The sequence below is a fragment of the Gasterosteus aculeatus genome, chromosome 12, assembly GCF_964276395.1.
Source record: "Gasterosteus aculeatus chromosome 12, fGasAcu3.hap1.1, whole genome shotgun sequence".
Taxonomy (NCBI): Eukaryota; Metazoa; Chordata; class Actinopteri; order Perciformes; family Gasterosteidae; genus Gasterosteus; species Gasterosteus aculeatus.
Window position 1 is genome coordinate 5,026,741 of NC_135700.1, and position 18,360 is coordinate 5,045,100.

At 45.0% G+C, this 18,360-nt stretch overlaps 3 protein-coding genes across 5 annotated transcripts in view; all 3 read right to left on the reverse strand.

Moving 5' to 3' along the window:
• Positions 1-10,718, reverse strand: LOC120808018 (pleckstrin homology domain-containing family F member 2-like). Its single transcript, XM_040160581.2, has 2 exons — positions 10,133-10,718; positions 1-1,079 (listed from the first exon to the last, which is right to left on the reverse strand). Exons 1-2 carry the CDS (start codon positions 10,380-10,382, stop codon positions 214-216), a joined length of 1,116 nt encoding a protein of 371 aa, XP_040016515.2. The 5' UTR covers positions 10,383-10,718; the 3' UTR covers positions 1-213.
• pop4 (POP4 homolog, ribonuclease P/MRP subunit) overlaps positions 10,650-18,360 on the reverse strand; it is a 21,508-nt gene continuing 13,797 nt past the window's right edge. For both annotated transcript variants that reach the window (XM_078085299.1, XM_078085298.1), the window contains one exon: positions 10,650-11,686. In XM_078085299.1, the coding sequence (XP_077941425.1) occupies positions 11,550-11,686 (137 nt within the window). In that variant the 3' untranslated portion in view covers positions 10,650-11,549. The remainder of the gene's footprint in view (positions 11,687-18,360) is intronic.
• The window catches only part of LOC144385320 (pleckstrin homology domain-containing family F member 2-like), a 10,878-nt gene continuing 9,359 nt past the window's right edge, over positions 16,842-18,360 (reverse strand). Inside the window, exons 2-3 of one of the 2 annotated variants that reach the window (XM_078085295.1) lie at positions 17,170-18,066; positions 16,842-16,878 (exon numbers count right to left, since the gene is read on the reverse strand). In XM_078085295.1, the coding sequence (XP_077941421.1) occupies positions 17,201-18,066 (866 nt within the window). In that variant the 3' untranslated portion in view covers positions 16,842-16,878; positions 17,170-17,200. Of the gene's footprint in view, positions 16,879-16,987; positions 18,067-18,360 lie in introns of those variants that run through there. The other variant, XM_078085293.1, reaches the window with a different exon arrangement.

Genomic DNA, 18,360 nt, shown 5'->3' on the forward strand with positions numbered 1-18,360 from the left:
TAAAAGTATAAAGACGTTATTCACATTTGTGGTCAACATTCAAGTAGATAGAAGCATTAAAACACATGACCAAAATCACAGATTCATCTAATGGAAATGAATCCCCAAATGTATCAAAAAATGAACATAAGAACCGTATAAATATATATATTTTAACTTTATACATTATTTATGATAATGACCTTCCACTGTCCAAAGCATCCTGCCCTTCCATTAACAAGGCCACACCAGGCTGTTCTTCTTCTCCCCCTTCTTATGCTCAGGGCTGCATGTGTGCGGTTGTAGGTTGACGTAGATGGGCCAGTTCTCCATCTGGGAGTTCAACCACTTGGGGTCATCGTCCTCCATCTGCTCCTCGGCCTCCTCCTCCTCACTTGATCCATCCTCTCCATCTGAGTATCTCCTCTCTGTGTGGCGCTCGTTCCAGTGACACACCTGCTGGGCCTCCTGCGTCGTCCTGGTCGAGGAGCTTGAGTGGTACCCGGTGCAAAGTGCGGTTGTAGTGCAGTGTGGTTGTAAGTTGACGTAGATGGGCCAGTTCTCCACCTGGGAGTTCAACCACTTGGGGGGGTCACCGTCCTCCATCTGCTCCATGGCCTCCTCCTCCTCACTTGATCCATCCGAGCTTCTCCTCTCTGTGTGGTGCTCGTTCCAGTGACACACCCGCTGGGCCTCCTCCGTCGTCCTGCTCGAGGAGTTTGTGTGACACCCGATGCAGATCCTCCAGCACTTAGTCGGGTGGATGTGTTGGATTACCGCTCGGGTCTTGGAGCATGCGGCGCAGACCAGGAAGCCACATTTCCGGCAGTGGTGTCGACGCTGGGTCACGGAGAACCTGTCGAAGCAGCGCATGCAGATTGCGGAGGCAGAGTCGGGGATACAGGTTTTGGCAAAGTGGGAGCTGGTCCGGCAGTCCCTGTTCTGCAGCAGAATGGACCGGCAGTCCTCGATTTGCTGGATCCAGGCCCGCTTCTCCTCCTGGGAGGCGGCTGCCACGTAGAAGGACTTGCGTGGCGTACGGATCAGCCACTGGTTCTTTATTGATAATCCGTTCTCTAGGTCCTCAAGTTGGCAGTCCTCTGAAAATAAAAAATAACAGTCCAATTGAAATGAATTTCAGAGGAAAGTGATATTTAGAAACCCTCTGCTGGTTTTGTCATTCAAGCCCTATGGTTTGGTTTACATTGTTTGACTTTTACGCAACTCAAGCTTATTCGGATCAATGACTTGCTTTTGGTAATCCAATAGAATAGATTAAAAATTGCCAACTGCCTACACTGCAAAATAGTCAAAAAATGTAATGAACTAAATACTGTGAGATTTAATTACGGTTATGTCCAACAGTCAAAATTCCAAAGTTCCAATAACTGCAGTTCCTCAAACGGCCACTTTTAAAAAAGCTTCAATTTCCGTTGGACCCCCATGTAAAATTGTACGTTCTGAACAGCCGGATCACAAACGTATGGTGGCCCTGAAGCAGTGTGAATTTCGTGGATGAAAACTATGCCGAAATATTTATGATTAAATGTGACCAAAACTAATATGCATTTTTAATATGCAAGACTAAATCAAAAATAGCTGCCCAAATAACACTGCCCTGAAGTGCAAATCACGACGGCAAATAGGAAAACACAAGAGCAAATCATAAAGGGTAGGGCCTATCTAGCAGAGGACGGACCCTTCTGATTGGACAGACGGACTGACTGTGTTTTAACAGTCTTAATTCGAAGCCTTTCACCGGTGACTGAAAGTGACATTGAGCATTCAAATTACCATAACTCCTTAACTACTTGCGCAATAAACGAAATCCCAGATTTTAAAAGCTGAGAAATGCTGCTTTCTAGACATTACGGGAATCAAGAAATCAGTGGCGGGAGAGCCTGTGAGGGAGGGGTGGAAGCAGTGCTGTAGTGTTAAAATTAGAGGTGGGTAAACTCTGAATTTTGTGATCATACAGACCTCGACGCGATGCGAAGCAACGCAACACAAAGCGTTGCGACTCTGTTAGGCTGTCCTGGCTATATTGCATTATGTTATCAGTAAAAGTCATATACAATCAATGATAATGAATAAATGTGTTAGTAGTTTGTAGTTTATTAAATTTAAGAAAACAGTAAAGAAAAGTATGTCAACACAACAACACAATTGCAGATTAAGAACTATCTACTTTTTACAGTAGTGCCCAGAGGGCCTTCTTGTCCTCCACGTCAGTTCCTGCCTTGCACAGAGGAGCCATGAACCCCAGAACGCGTGTGCTTCTCGTGTGCCCCTCTGTGCTTCTCCTCTCTCTATTCGACCTGGTTTCTCCTCTCCCTGTGCTCTCTGCATCATTGCCTGTCCTCATATTCAAAAATATGTTGAATTTAAGAGTTAACCAGTTAAGCAGCCTGTCAATTACACTGACAACATAAGTTAAAGGAACACTCATGTACTATGTCATCATAAATAGCCTATACAGCATGTTTTTTTTCATATTGAGAACTGACTCCGTGTGTTTACACACCTCCTGGATCCTGATTGGTCGCTCCTGCAGCGGCAAGGCACTGATTGGATGCTCACAGACCGTAATACAGCGCAGATGAAAATGATTCAGACTACGGCGTTTATATGTTCAGCAATAGGAAACGTAGTCTTAGCTGTTTGAAAATTAAACCAAGTTTATTTCGGATTATTCCAACGGAAGAATACAAGGCGCAGGGAACTTGGAGGTGCGTGAACGCCACTTAGAGTTGCGTAAACACTATTAATAGGTGCTTAAACGCTATTTCCAAAATTCAAGAGGTGCGTAAACGGCGTTTACGTGCGTTTACCCTCCACTACAGCCCTGGGTGGAAGTGAGCCCAGCAGCCGAAAGTGACAGGAGAGATGGAGATGTCTTACAAGTGTCTTACAAGTATCCTACTAGTGTTTCACCAGTTTTGTTGTTACATTTAGGTGTTGTAAGTAAACGTAAGGGCGGCACGGTGGTGTGGTGGTTAGCACTGTCACCTCACAGCAAGAAGGTCCTGGGCTCAACTCTGCCCAGTGGCCTTTCTGTGTGGAGTCTGCATGTTCTCCCTGTGTCTGCGTGGGTTCCTCTCTGGGTTCTGCTCTGGGTACTCTGGCTTCCTCCCACAGTCCAAAGACATCCTCTGGGGATCAGGTAGATTGGTGACTCTAAATTGCCCGTAGGTGTGTGAATGTGAGTGTGAATGATTGTGTGTCTCTGTGTAGCCCTGCGATTGGCTGGCAACCAGTGCAGGGTGTACCCTGTCTCTCGCCCGAAGTTGGCTGGGATGGACTCCAGACTCCAGCCCCCCCCCCCCCCTCTCTGCGACCCTGTGTGCAGGATAAGCAGTTTGAAAATTGATGAATGGAAGTTGAAATATTGGTATTGTTTGGGGTGTTTTACTCCACTACTCATTTCCTCCTATCATATAATTCCCCCCTTCCTTAAAACAGTCAGTCCATCTATCCATTCAGAAGGGTCCGTCCTCTGCTAGATAGGCCCTAACTTTTCCATAAGAAGTTAATGTCCTTGTGCTTTACGATTTGTTGAAGTGTTTTCATATTTGCTTCAATTGGATTTCTGATTTTGTCCTGATCTTGACCTGATTCAGCATACATCCATTTACTTACTGCTAGAGCAGCCTCTCGTACCTTATTGCTTTATTGAACAATAGTATATGTCACGACCTGGCTCTTTGGGCCATGACAAGATTGGAGTTACACTGGTTTCCGAGGTGTAACATTCTTTATTTAACACACAAAACAAAAAACCATAACCATTCCAGATGGGATGCGAATGTCAGTATTATCGGTAGTGTAGGATGTGCATGAGGGTAAAGTGTAAATGGTGGGTGTTGTCCAGGGCATTTAACCCAAAGGAAAACCGGATTCAACAGACGGCTGCCCTACCACACCGGACGTCTGCTGGAGAGAGAAGAGAGCGACAGACTCAATGAATGAACACAGGGCTTTCTAATCTCAGGGCACCTGGCCCAGGTGCCTTCAATCACCAAATCTCATTGGAAGGCTGCTGCCTCCACAGCAGGGGTCGTCACACCTCCCCCCTTAAGACGGGGTCCCGACAGGGATCACCGCAAACTCCAAAAACAACAACAAAAACATACTACCTTAGCACCCTCCACATTGAAACTAGCTCTGCTCTGCAACCAGGTACCTAAAAGAAGCATTTTAAGAGAGAGACGAGAACAAAGTGAAGAATGACAGGAGTTACATTTCATGATCACAATATTAACCCTGACCACTACAATTCAGACCATTGACAGTGTCACCCAATCCATCCCGCAGAACTGCCAAGGGACCACGCACTGTATGGCCAAAAACAAGGTCATTGGGACTAAACCCAGTGCTCTCCTGAACACCTTCTCGGGCTGACAACATCAGCCAAGGTAGTCCTTCCTCACAATCTCTCCCTTTCTCTGTGCAGTACGCATGCAACAAGGACTCAATGTCTGGTGAAAACGTTCAAATGCTCCCTGACTTTGCGCATGATAAGCAGACGCACGGTTATGAGTCACCTTCAACCGTTTCAACATCTGTCCAAACAAGTGCGATGTAAAGTTTGAACCTTGGTCGCTCTGAATCACACGCGTAACGCCAAAAATTGAAAAGAATTGTGTCAAGGCCTTCACTATTGATCTTGCAGAAATTGAACGCAAAGGATATACTGCAGAATATCTTGTTGTCTGGCACATCACAGACAGCAGAGAAGAACAACCAGACCTTGAGGTTGGTAAAGGCCCCACACAATCTATGATCAAATGCTCAAACAAAGTGAAAAACGTATCAGGATCCTTCTCATTAAATCTGGGCATTAAACGCAAATTAGCCTCAACATCGAACCCGAGACGGACAGACTCCGGGAAACCTTCCTCTGCCATAGTCTGCGAAAGCTTACAGTCACAAATCAAACTCAATTTATACTGCTGCAATTCCGGTTTCATTTTTTCTGTTTGCTGCCGAACCTTTTCGATTTGAATTTTCTGCTCAGTTTCCAAGTATAACCGGAACATCAGCAGCTCCTTCTGCTGCTCAAAAAAAAACCCGACAAGGAAGACAGACCAAACAGAACGCACCGTATTACCCCCCAAACGCACACAAACGAAGGCAACTTGCCCCGCGGAGTATTCCCCCTAACTGCCTAGTCCAAACTCTTACTAAACTCACCTAGTCTTCATGCAGCTTGCGGTGGGTAATTACGCACTGGAAACCAGCAGGTCCGAGAAGTCACCCACAAGTAGGCCACAACGCAGGATCCCACGGACGTGCTCCCGAGACAACCGTCCATAGACAGCTGACACTAACCACGTTGCCACAACACTACAAAAAAAAACTGACTCAACCCAAAGGGGAGACGCCACTATAACCTGACAGGGAAACTCCAAACACAGCGCATCAGGGCGGCAACACGTACTTTCTCTTTGGACCACGCGCAATCGACTTCGCGAAAGAGAAAAAAAAACCCTCTAAACGCTTCCACAACCAGAGCTACAACGGACCAACGAACCAGAGCTACAACGGACCAACGAACTACAACGAACCAGAGCTACAACGGACCAACGAACTACAACGAACCAGAGCTACAACGGACCAACGAACTACAACAAACCAGAGCTACAACGGACCAACGAACTACAACAAACCAGAGCTACAACGGACCAACGAACCAGAGCTACAACGGACCAACGAACTACAACGAACCAGAGCTACAACGGACCAACGAACTACAACGAACCAGAGCTACAACGGACCAACGAACTACAACGAACCAGAGCTACAACGGACCAACGAACTACAACGAACCAGAGCTACAACGGACCAACGAACTACAACGAACCAGAGCTACAACGAACCAACGAACTACAACGAACCAGAGCTACAACGAACCAACGAACTACAACGAACCAGAGCTACAACGGACCAACGAACTACAACGAACCAGAGCTACAACGGACCAACGAACTACAACGAACCAGAGCTACAACGGACCAACGAACTACAACGAACCAGAGCTACAACTACAACGGACCAAAGAACTACAACGGACCAACGAACCAGAGCTACAACTACAACGGACCAAAGAACTACAATACCAACGAACCAGAGCAAAACCTTCAAAATCCAGCATGACTCCCAAACTTTCCGCAACAGAGACAACCTGGCGATCACCACCAAACCAAACGCGCACCAACCGCTCACAGCTGATCCACACAAAAACACGCGTCACACGAAATCTACACACTTGATCATCAAACAAATCACTGACCAGAATTGGACGAGCCCCCATTTGTCACGACCTGGCTCTTTGGGCCATGACAAGATTGGAGTTACACTGGTTTCCGAGGTGTAACATTCTTTATTTAACACACAAAACAACAAAAAACCATAACCATTCCAGATGGGATGCGAATGTCAGTATTATCGGTAGTGTAGGATGTGCATGAGGGTAAAGTGTAAATGGTGGGTGTTGTCCAGGGCATTTAACCCAAAGGAAAACCGGATTCAACAGACGGCTGCCCTACCACACCGGACGTCTGCTGGAGAGAGAAGAGAGCGACAGACTCAATGAATGAACACAGGGCTTTCTAATCTCAGGGCACCTGGCCCAGGTGCCTTCAATCACCAAATCTCATTGGAAGGCTGCTGCCTCCACAGCAGGGGTCGTCACAAAGTGCTATCAATATTATGTTTCTGAAGACATTTAGAAAACTATAATTCCATCAAGCCAACGTTCATGTAATGGGGCTATGGTCAGATCATGGACTACTTGTGTTGTGGCTAAAATGTCTGCAGCTAACGCTAGTTAGGGACCTAACGTTGGCTATTGTTAAGTAACGTGGTGCACATTTCCTACCTTAACCGGTGTGGAGGGAATTAAGTTTGCCCCTCGCATGCTCCTGAATTTTAGTTGGGCTAACAGAATGCCCAACGGGCAAACTATTATATTTAAGTCTCGGAATGTCATTTTTTTGTGTGCAACTAACGATTAATTAAGGGACATGAGGACCGTCATCGAGACTCGAGACACTGCAGCCGGACGTCATCTTCAAAGATATTTCTTTGTAAGATATAATGTCTGGTTAGCTGCTTGCATATGCTTGTATAAATAAATATTTATCCATCCATCGTCAAACCGCTTATCCTGCACACAGGGTCGCGGGGGGGCTGGAGTCCATCCCAGCCAACTTTGGGCGATAGACAGGGTACATCCTGGATTGGTCGCCAATCACAGGGCTACACAGAGACATACAACCATTCACACTCACACACCTACGGGCAATTTAAAGTCCCCAATTAACCTGATCCGCAGAGCATGTCTTTGGACTGTGGGAGGAAGCCGGAGAACCCGGAGAGAACCCACACAGACACTGGGAGAACATGCAGACTCCACACAGAAAGGCCACTGGGCGGAATCGAACCCAGGACCTTCTTGCTGTGAGGCAACAGTGCTAACCATAATAACTGTATCATACAGTTAAATTTCCATCCCTTGCTTGTAAATTAATGGCCAATGTCAGGAATAAAACTAATAAAATAAAAGGAAAACCTGTCAATTTACAATATTAGCAGACTACCGTAATTCAACTGCATGTTACATATATTTTATGAAGTGATGGAAATACACATACAAATGCAGTGAATCACAATCCATCTACATCTGTTGTAGGTTAATGTATGGAAGCCTATTTAAGCCACTGAAAAACAGGTCCTGTAAGTCATCATAATGAGATTCAGTAGCCGGAATGTAAAGATTATAAATATTTGTATTATTCAAAGTGTTCATTGCCTAAAAGAGATTTGAGTGTTAATTGTGACCGACTGCTCCTTAACGTGACATCAGACGCGTAATCTCAGTTCATCCAGAATACCGGTCAGTGCAGTTCAACATGGGAGGAGTCTCTCATTGCCTCGTCTCTCCAAGTAACGTTGGTAAGTGTTATTTGCCTAGCATGATTAACATTCTCCTTCCTTACATCTTGTTGTCTTCCTCAATTTTGTAATATTGATATTTTACCAATGACAGTGTTTCTAAATATTTTATTTTGGTTTGTTTTACAGAGGCACTGGATTAAGGACGCCAGCCGTTTGCTGCGGTCAATTGAAAGTGTTCCAAAGCGTATTGTTGCAGTTAGTTTACCATGTTCCTAATGATTTCATGATTCATTTTTTTATTATTGTATACATGCGGCATATTTAATGTTTTGTTCTTGGTTGCAAATGTCTAATATTTTTTTCTTAAAGAGATCTAATAAACTCCAACCACTATGACCGAAATGAGTTTGGTTGTCTGTCTTTAATTTGTGGGGAATTAAATGCAAAAGTATACGGTTATAAGTAAACGGTAACATTCTGGTATTTATAACACAAAAACAGTAATTGTATGGTAATAAACTGTAATCTAATATACAACAACATACTGTAAAATATGGTAGGGCACTGTAAATAAAACAGTAAGTTACTAGCGTCAACCGCCAGTAAATTGCAGTTAATTCACAGTAAAATTAGTTCAAGGTAACAGATAAAAGTTAACGGTAACAAACAGTAAACAGTAAATCAAATTTACGGTAACATAGTGTAAAAACCATTTACGGTATTATACCGTAAAATAACGGTAAATTCTTGGCGTCCCTGCTGCCTGTAAAATCCTATTAATTTACGATGACATTTTTTAGAGCGTAGATACACCCTTCGTCTCCTTCTCACTCAGAAGGCAGCGCAGGTACTGATTCAGGCTCTTGTCATCTCCCGCCTGGACTACTGCAACTCCCTCCTGGCTGGTCTCCCTGCCACCGCCATTCGACCTTTGCAGCTCATCCAGAATGCAGCAGCTCGACTGGTCTTCAACCTTCCGAAATTCTCCCACACTACTCCACTCCTCCGCTCTCTTCACTGGCTACCGGTGGCTGCCCGCATCCAGTTCAAAACACTGGTGCTCACGTACCATGCTGTGAATGGAACGGGTTCCAGCTTACATCCAGGACATGGTGAAACCCTACATCCCACCCCGCACTCTCCGCTCTACATCTGCAAAACTTCTTGTCCCTCCCTCACTGAGAGCAAAACACTCGACTAGATCACAACTCTTTGCTGTCCTTGCTCCGAAATGGTGGAACGGGCTCTCTGAAGACACCAGGACCGCAGAGAGCCTTCACATCTTCCGCCACAAAATAAAGACACACCTCTTCAGACTCTTCCTCGACTAAAAGACTAACAAATTGTAGCATTTAAATTGTACTTATAACGCCACTCATCTATAGCAAATTGTAAATTGGCTTATTTGAGAAAATTGCACTTTCGTGTTTCTTGCTCTTAGTTTGTACCCCTATGACTGAATGTACTTATTGTAAGTCGCGTTGGATCAAAGCTACATTATATTATTGTGAATATTCTGTTTAACTCCACTGAATGTTGTTTAAATACAGTTTTGAAGTTGTAAGATATCTGCATGTTATAATGTATAAAATATTTATTTGAATGCAAGAAATAAATATGACTTTTGCAACAAGGAACAGTCATTTGAAACGATGCATATTTTTAAGTAAAATTTACTAGGAACTAGTGACATTTCCTTCTAACTCAAAAAAGAGTTGAAATAAGTAGTTAGACCAAGTGAATAGAATGCATGATAATGAGTTGTTTCTTTTAAACTAACGTTGGTAAGTTGGATAAACATGTACTATACAGTCATGTGAACTTACGGAGAGCAATCGATGGCTAAATTAAACAAAAAATGATTTGTACCAAATTGTAAATCCAATTTGACTACTCGAAAGTGTAAGGCAGCAATTGAACATTTGTTTTTAAGTTGAACACCCATGATTTATTTTACAGTGTATTCAAGCCCCAGAGCTTTTGGAGTGCAGAAAAAAAACTCTGAAATATGATTTGATTGCGGTTCCCACTCAAAATGTAATGCAATACCAGCCTTGTGTAACCATATCTTCACTTATTATAACTTTTAAGTAACTTAAGCTTATGTAGATGGTTGTTGTTTTTGGTAATCTAATAAAATAGATCAATTTGCACCTGTTAACAGCCTACATTTCAACCGGATTCTACCAGCAGCCCCCCTTCATGTCTATGCCCCCCTCCCTGTTTGGAGATGCCTGATGTCCGTGTGGCTCACCCAGGGGGATGATCATCTGCTTCTTGTGCCAGCGGCCGATGATGCTGCCGTACACCAGCAGGTCGTTGAACAGGAAGAACCTTCTGGGCTGTGGCCCCTTGCGGGTCATCTTCACCAGCCGACCCTCTCCCAGCAGATACCGACCCGGTTCGTACAGCGGCTTCCCCGACGGCCCGAACGAGTTCTCCACGGCGCGGATCCGCTCGCGGTTGTTCTGCGTAGACAAGAACAATTTCTCATCCGTATCCATTTTTGTTCAGGTGACAAGTCAGCACGAGCCGTTCGTTAGTGCGTTGTTGTTGTTGTTGTTGTTGTTTTTGTTGTTGCGCATGAAGTCCCGCTGCTGAGACGCTGTCCTGGGATCGTGCAGTCTGCGGCGCACGGGCGCTTCTTTTATGTGCTGGTGACGTGGGAGTCGCCCAAGGGAGTTGGAGCTTTAGACAAACCCATGTGAGCAGAGAAGGCGTCACCAATCTATTTCCCTCCCAGGAAAGTTATTCATGGAAATATCCACCTCAGGTTTTCAACTATCACCGACTTTTATTTAAAATTCACTTTAAATGAGTTTCAGACAATAGTTGCATTATAAATATTCATATTATATTAAATAATAATAACCGTCTGGTGGACACAACATACAGTATATCATTATATTGTTAAGTGGCAACCAAAACAGAAAAGTCAATAAAATGTCATAGGATAGAATAAGTATGTCATGAAACAGCGTGCTCTTGCACAGGTTTACACTATTTACTGTAAGAGAGTTGATCTTGGCTCTGCAAAGAGTGTGTCCTGACATGTGCACTAATGTGACGCATTAGTTATGGGACATTAAATTAGGCGTGTTTGTGTGTGTGTGTGTCGGCATTTCCTAAAGAACCCACACACAGTTGGCTTTAAATACAGGAAGTAGTTTCTGGACACTCTGAACCAGGTCAGTGGTGCCAATATCTAGTTGGACAGAAAACAAAAACAAACAAGGCCTTCTGGGACGCAGCCAAGAATGTGCAAGAGGCAAACGTGCAGTCAGTAGGTTGTGCTTAACCAGCAGCAGGTGGATAACATCAGAAGAATGTAGACCAACGGCCATTTACGGCCTACAAAAGAGTGCAGTACATGGTGTCATCTAGTTCACTCTGTCCTTTCTGTACAGCTTAAGTACCAAATAATAATGCAAGAAACAAAAACATGAGGAAAAAACAACAACAATAAATACAACAGGAAGCGGGACTAGAGTAGCCTGCTGTGTGGTTAACGTGTCCACTCCGTAACACCCCTGTACAACAGAGTGAGACGTCCCCTCCTGAGGTGATCGGTGGTGTCAACAGAACAGAACAATGTTCCTCCATACGTGGATTTAGAGGGCAGGAGATGATCTGCATGGATCTGCCACACATTGGTCACATGTGGCGACGCCTCACAGGTCGATGGTTCCTCTCGCTTTGAACTTCTTGGCCGAGCGCTCGCTGGCTCGGTGCTCGAACTTGCTGCCGTAGATGTGCGAGACGAAGCCGTTGATCTCCACCGCGAACACGCTGTTCCTCTTCGGGATCACTGAACAGAGAGCACGGTGTCAAAGCGCGCCGCAAGAGCAGAATATTCTTGGAAAAAAAAATTGACAAAGCAATTTGAAGTAGTATTTTACTAAAATTGAATGAACTTTTCCACCAGTGTTTTTAAAAAGGCTCTTTATACAATATTCAGAGAATTAATATAGCGGCAAACAACCATTTTTCTATGTGAAATGTATAGTGGAGTCAAAGTTTACCTGAGCAGAACTCTGAGCCTTTAGTTGACTGACAATAAAAACCAGACAATGTTTTCTCAATAACATAACTGAATAGATTTACATTTTTTTTAAACATGTTTTCTCTTTCATACGTAGTCATTTAGTGTTTTGTGACATGGGGCTGACAAATGTGCACAAGTAAAACACGTAGTTTAGTATGAATTAGTGCTGCACGGTACAGCGGTTCAAATGGTAGCTCACAACAAGAAGTAATTCTGTTGCTACATGGAAACACGGAAAAGAGCGACACAAGAGGAACAACGAGAGACCAGAGATGCACCAACACAACTTGTGCCCAAGAGAGGAGCTGTGTCTGTTTGGAGGGTTTTGGTTTTGGAGAATCTGACGTAAGTTACATTAGACTTTATTGCAGAGTCTGTCGAGTCCCTCGACAGACTGTGGTGGCGACACTAGCAGCCACAACAAGCTAACACGCTAACTCGCCGGCCAGTTACGAGCAAGTTGGCCAGCAAGAGGCGAACCTTTTCGGGGTCAATGAGTGTTTACTTGAAAAAGCAATAGCATTATATATCAGGACACCTCAGAATCTTTCTTAATGAAGTGATATGGATTTCTGACCATACCGTGCAGCCATAGTATGAATATCGTATTGTTTTATGTTACATGCGTATGAGTGGACCACTTCCCCTGATCAGGTCCAACAAGTGTCGCACTGAGCCGTCACAAGGACGCAGAAACGCGCAGTAGGGGGATCAGGTCAAAAATGGCTGATGTGCAAATGGATTATGGGCCGGCCTCTTGGGTTGTACCGTCACCTTTAGATCCAGAGTAACTCTTTAAACTGGTCGCATTGGTGCGTCTAACCCTTTCCAACACGTTTCAGGTGCTACCTCGTCATCTCACCTCCCACAGACGATGGACATTGTGAAAAGTGATCGTAACAGTGAATAAAAACGTGCAGGTCTGTGTTTTGCCAGTCAGATAAGGCCATCTCTGCCCTCAGATGATGCCACCTCCCCTCTGTACAGCTTTGATGCTCGTCGTACCACCGTGTGAGGGTCACGGCCAGGTGACAGTCTCGGACTGTTTAGACAAAGTGGACACAGCGCACACGGCGCCACCCGTCCAATCTAGAGTCCTGCCGCATGTGGCTGTTGAGGACGGCCCGGGTGAAGGCCCCGGCTTTAGAGTCGCCCTGAGACTGGAAGGGAGAGTGTGACACAGCGACAGTGACAGAGATGAGACAATGTAATATAAAATGTAAATTTGATAGGTTTCTCTTTCCCCCAATGGCGGAGGAAATGTCTACTTTGGCTGATAAAAGCTACTCAGAAAAGATAGTTCAAACTATATAAAAAGAAATCAATGCGTATGAGCATGTGATATGAAATGATCTCCTGGCAGTTCTGTGCTTCTGTCAACCAAAGCGCCGTTTCCAGCCGTCCAAAGTCATCACTTCATCATCAGAACTTCTTTTGTGGGAAATTTTCATAATTAATATATGAATGCTTTAGTTGGGGCCAAATATTTATTTTGTGAGGTAACAGAAACTGACCACCAAATGCTAATAAGTTTCTCTGCGGCCAGGTGACGGGCATACAAAGTCAGAAGACAACAAATAAGTACACATTTACGAAGCAAGAACTGCATAGCGTCCGTTTAAAGGAAGTATTGAATGAAATGTCAAAAGTCCGAGTAAAAATAAAAATAAATGGAAACTTCATTCTATCTTGCACCTTTTTAGGCTTGTTAATGCTCTATTAAATGGGCCTGTTGTTTTTCTTGCTGCTTGTAAATTAAAAAGATATTAATTTGACTATTGTTGCATTGTCATTGACTTAATGAAGGTAGGCAGCTAATCGTTCATATTTTTAAAAAGTGGAAAGAAGGATTTTGTTTTTTGTGATTTTTTACAAAAACAACAACGAAATCAATATCAATAGTTATGATTTTTTTGTAGGAAAGTCTTTGCACGGACAGATGACACTTGTGGAATACACATTTTATAGTACAGCAGTTGACAAGATGGTATCAACTCACCTCCACAGCGAGAACCTTCACCAGGTCCCGAGGGATCCCGACTCGAATCCGCGAGTCTGTTGAACAGGTCAAACAAAACCAGTTACACACTGGACCACAAAGCGACACGGAGCTCTCCGGCAAGACAAAGGGTGGAGGAATCTGCTTCTACTTCAACAACAGCTGGTGCAACGACGTAATGGTGATCCTACAACACTGTTCTCCTGATCTGGAAACTTTTTTCATCAACTGCAAACCCTTTTATTCCCCCCGTGAGTTCGCTTCATTCATCCTGGTCGGTGTTTACATGCCGCCGGCGGGCAACGTGCACGAGGCTCAGCGGACACTCGCCGACCAGATACGGCGTGTGGAGCGGACCAACCCGGACTCTTTAGTTATTGTCTTCGGGGACTTTAACAAAGGAAATCTCAGCCATGAACTTCCTAAATACAGACAGTTTATTAAATGCCCCACCAGAGAGGAGAACACGCTGGATCACTGTTACACCACAGTAAGCAGGGCTTATCACGCCATCCCTCGTGCTCCACTGGGACACTCTGACCACCTCATGGTCCATCTGATTCCTGCATACAGGCAGAAACTAAAGCTCTGCAAACCTGTAGTGAGGGAATTCAAGAAGTGGACCAGTGAGCCGCTGGAGGATCTTCGGGCGTGCTTTGACTGCACAGACTGGGATGTTTTCAGGACTGCTACTGACAGTCTGGATGAGTTCACAGAGGCTGTAACTTCCTACATCGGCTTCTGTGAGGACAGCTGTGTACCACAATGCACCAGGGTGAGTTACAACAACGACAAACCCTGGTTCACAGCGGAACTCGGAACACTACGCCTGCAGAAGGATCAGGCATTTAGGAGCGGGGACAAAGACTTGTACACAGAGGCAAAATACAAGTTTAGCAAGGCGGTGAGAGATGCTAAACGACCGTACTCTGAGAAACTCCAACAACAGTTCTCAGCAAGTGACTCTGCTTCGGTTTGGAGAGGCCTCAAACACCTCACCAACTACAAGCCAAAAAACCCCCACTCCATGAATGACCTCCGCCTGGCAGACGAGCTCAATGAGTTCTACTGCAGATTTGAAAGACAATGTCCTGATCCCATCCCCCACAGCTCCACCAACCTGCTGCAGTCCCCCTCCCCTCCCTCCCCCAGCCCATCAGGTGCTCACGCCTCTTCATCTATATCACCTTCCCCTCCCCACCAGCAACGACCCTCTCTATTCTGGAGAGAGACATTAACCGGCTCTGTAGAAGACTGAATCCCCGTAAGGCAGCCGGCCCGGAGTCAGTTTCCCCTCACTCCCTGAAGCATTGCGCTGACCAGCTGTCTCCGGTGTTCACTGACATCTTCAACACCTCCCTGGAGACATGCCACGTACCAGCCTGCTTCAAGGCCTCCACCATCATCCCTGTCCCCAAGAAGCCCAGGATCACAGGACTCAATGACTACAGGCCCGTCGCCCTGACCTCTGTAGTCATGAAGTCTTTTGAACGGCTGGTCCTGACCCACCTGAAGTCCCTCACCGACCCCCTCCTGGACCCCCTGCAGTTCGCCTACAGAGCCAACAGGTCTGTGGACGATGCTGTCAACATGGCCCTCCACTACATCCTCCAGCATCTGGACTCCCCAGGAACCTACGCCAGGATCCTGTTTGTGGACTTCAGCTCTGCTTTCAACACCATCATCATCAACTTTATTCCCTTGTTTTATACTAACCCATACCCTTAGCCTTATTCTACTAACCCATTGCATTAGCATTTCATTCCACTTTATTTTATTACTTGTGCACTGTTGTCTTGTCTGTCTACTGTTGCGCACTAACCGCCAAGACAAATTCCTTGTATGTTTGACATATTTTGGCTAATAAATGTTTCCTGATTCCTGATTTCCTGGGTTGTTGGCTCTCTGCCATCAGATCATACTTTCTGCAGCAAATTGAAAAGCTCCTTAGGAAAAGCCATTGGTGTGTGAGGACCCTGGTGATGAAGAAACAGAATCAAAGAGGGAAACCTGTCATCCGATCCCGGTTGATTTCATCAGTCTGGAGAATCTCAAAAGTTGTCCCCAAGATTTGGGCAGAATCTTTATCTGTGTCCTCAGAGTTTGATATAACTTTAAACACTTGGAAGTCTAAATGTGAGGGATGGTTATCAAATTCTATTTGGATTAGTTGTTTTTAGGGCAGGGACTTCCCTCTGGCACCGGCAAAAAACCACACCAAGTATCCAACAATGTGTACACAGTCCAACTCTCAGCTATCGGTACATGTTGTACAATCTTTAATTGTTTAGCCTCAAGGGAAAACATTCCAAGGTGTGTGTGTGTGTGTTGACACACATACACACACTACACAGACCTGTCTGACGTGTTACTAATATTCCATTCTGTGCAGTCAGACTGAGAAAGTACAGACTGACACACTGACCCAGAACAAATCTGACAGTTCAGACAGGATGACGTCATTTGGGAGAATAATCGGATTCCTCTGTACAGAAAGATGCAACGCTTCATTGGCTGCCGTCGTGACGTCCTCCGTGGGTTTGTGGACTAACGCTTGTATTTTGAATGCAGGCTTTTTTCTTAAATGAAAATGTTTCTGAATTGCACCACTGATTTAATCCGTTGACTGGGACCCTGGAACAATCTGACACATATTTTAGTATCATGGCAAAGCATACTAAAGATGAAGGTGCTTGTCATTATGCCCAACAATGTGTAGTTGGTTAGACACAAATCTGATAATATGAATGAAGTGTGTGCCATTTTGTGTAAAAGTTTGATTTTGATAATGCTAGGTGTAGTTTCGGTTGCAGTGCTTCATTTTGAGGTATTTTGCAGTTTGGGTGTGTGGTTTTGTGAATTGTGTTTTGATAAAACCAGACTAGTTTGCAAGATTGTTTGTCAGCAGTTGAAAAAAACTGTAACAGTACGAACAGTCAGAAAGGAGGAGGGGTCTCTTAAGCGGATGCGGTTGTATATTAGTGAAAATACACAGGTTTGCATAGCACATTATTTTATTATCAAATGCACAACATTTGCAGACACATTTCCTCTCTTACTCATTGTAAAAGTATAAAGACGTTATTCACATTTGTGGTCAACATTCAAGTAGATAGAAGCATTAAAACACATGACCAAAATCACAGATTCATCTAATGGAAATGAATCCCAAAATGTATCAAAAAATGAACATAAGAACCGTATAAATATATATATTTTAACTTTATACATTATTTATGATAATGACCTTCCACTGTCCAAAGCATCCTGTCCATCCATTAACAAGGCCACACCAGGCTGTTCTTCTTCTCCCCCTTCTTATGCTCAGGGCTGCATGTGTGCGGTTGTAGGTTGACGTAGATGGGCCAGTTCTCCATCTGGGAGTTCAACCACTTGGGGTCATCGTCCTCCATCTGCTCCTCGGCCTCCTCCTCCTCACTTGATCCATCCTCTCCATCTGAGTATCTCCTCTCTGTGTGGCGCTCGTTCCAGTGACACACCTGCTGGGCCTCCTGCGTCGTCCTGGTCGAGGAGCTTGAGTGGTACCCGGTGCAAAGTGCGGTTGTAGTGCAGTGTGGTTGTAAGTTGACGTAGATGGGCCAGTTCTCCACCTGGGAGTTCAACCACTTGGGGGGGTCACCGTCCTCCATCTGCTCCATGGCCTCCTCCTCCTCACTTGATCCATCCGAGCTTCTCCTCTCTGTGTGGTGCTCGTTCCAGTGACACACCCGCTGGGCCTCCTCCGTCGTCCTGCTCGAGGAGTTTGTGTGACACCCGATGCAGATCCTCCAGCACTTAGTCGGGTGGATGTGTTGGATTACCGCTCGGGTCTTGGAGCATGCGGCGCAGACCAGGAAGCCACATTTCCGGCAGTGGTGTCGACGCTGGGTCACGGAGAACCTGTCGAAGCAGCGCATGCAGATTGCGGAGGCAGAGTCGGGGATACAGGTTTTGGCAAAGTGGGAGCTGGTCCGGCAGTCCCTGTTCTGCAGCAGAATGGACCGGCAGTCCTCGATTTGCTGGATCCAGGCCCGCTTCTCCTCCTGGGAGGCGGCTGCCACGTAGAAGGACTTGCGTGGCGTACGGATCAGCCACTGGTTCTTTATTGATAATCCGTTCTCTAGGTCCTCAAGTTGGCAGTCCTCTGAAAATAAAAAATAACAGTCCAATTGAAATGAATTTCAGAGGAAAGTGATATTTAGAAACCCTCTGCTGGTTTTGTCATTCAAGCCCTATGGTTTGGTTTACATTGTTTGACTTTTACGCAACTCAAGCTTATTCGGATCAATGACTTGCTTTTGGTAATCCAATAGAATAGATTAAAAATTGCCAACTGCCTACACTGCAAAATAGTCAAAAAATGTAATGAACTAAATACTGTGAGATTTAATTACGGTTATGTCCAACAGTCAAAATTCCAAAGTTCCAATAACTGCAG

Excerpts from the sequence above, each read along its gene's own strand:
- LOC120808018 (XM_040160581.2), bottom strand. The coding sequence starts at position 10,382 with ATGGATACGGATGAGAAATTGTTCTTGTCTACGCAGAACAACCGCGAG. Across the intron at positions 1,080-10,132 it reads GCAGATGATCATCCCCCTGG|AGGACTGCCAACTTGAGGAC; the intron begins GTGAGCCACACG and ends TTTTATTTTCAG.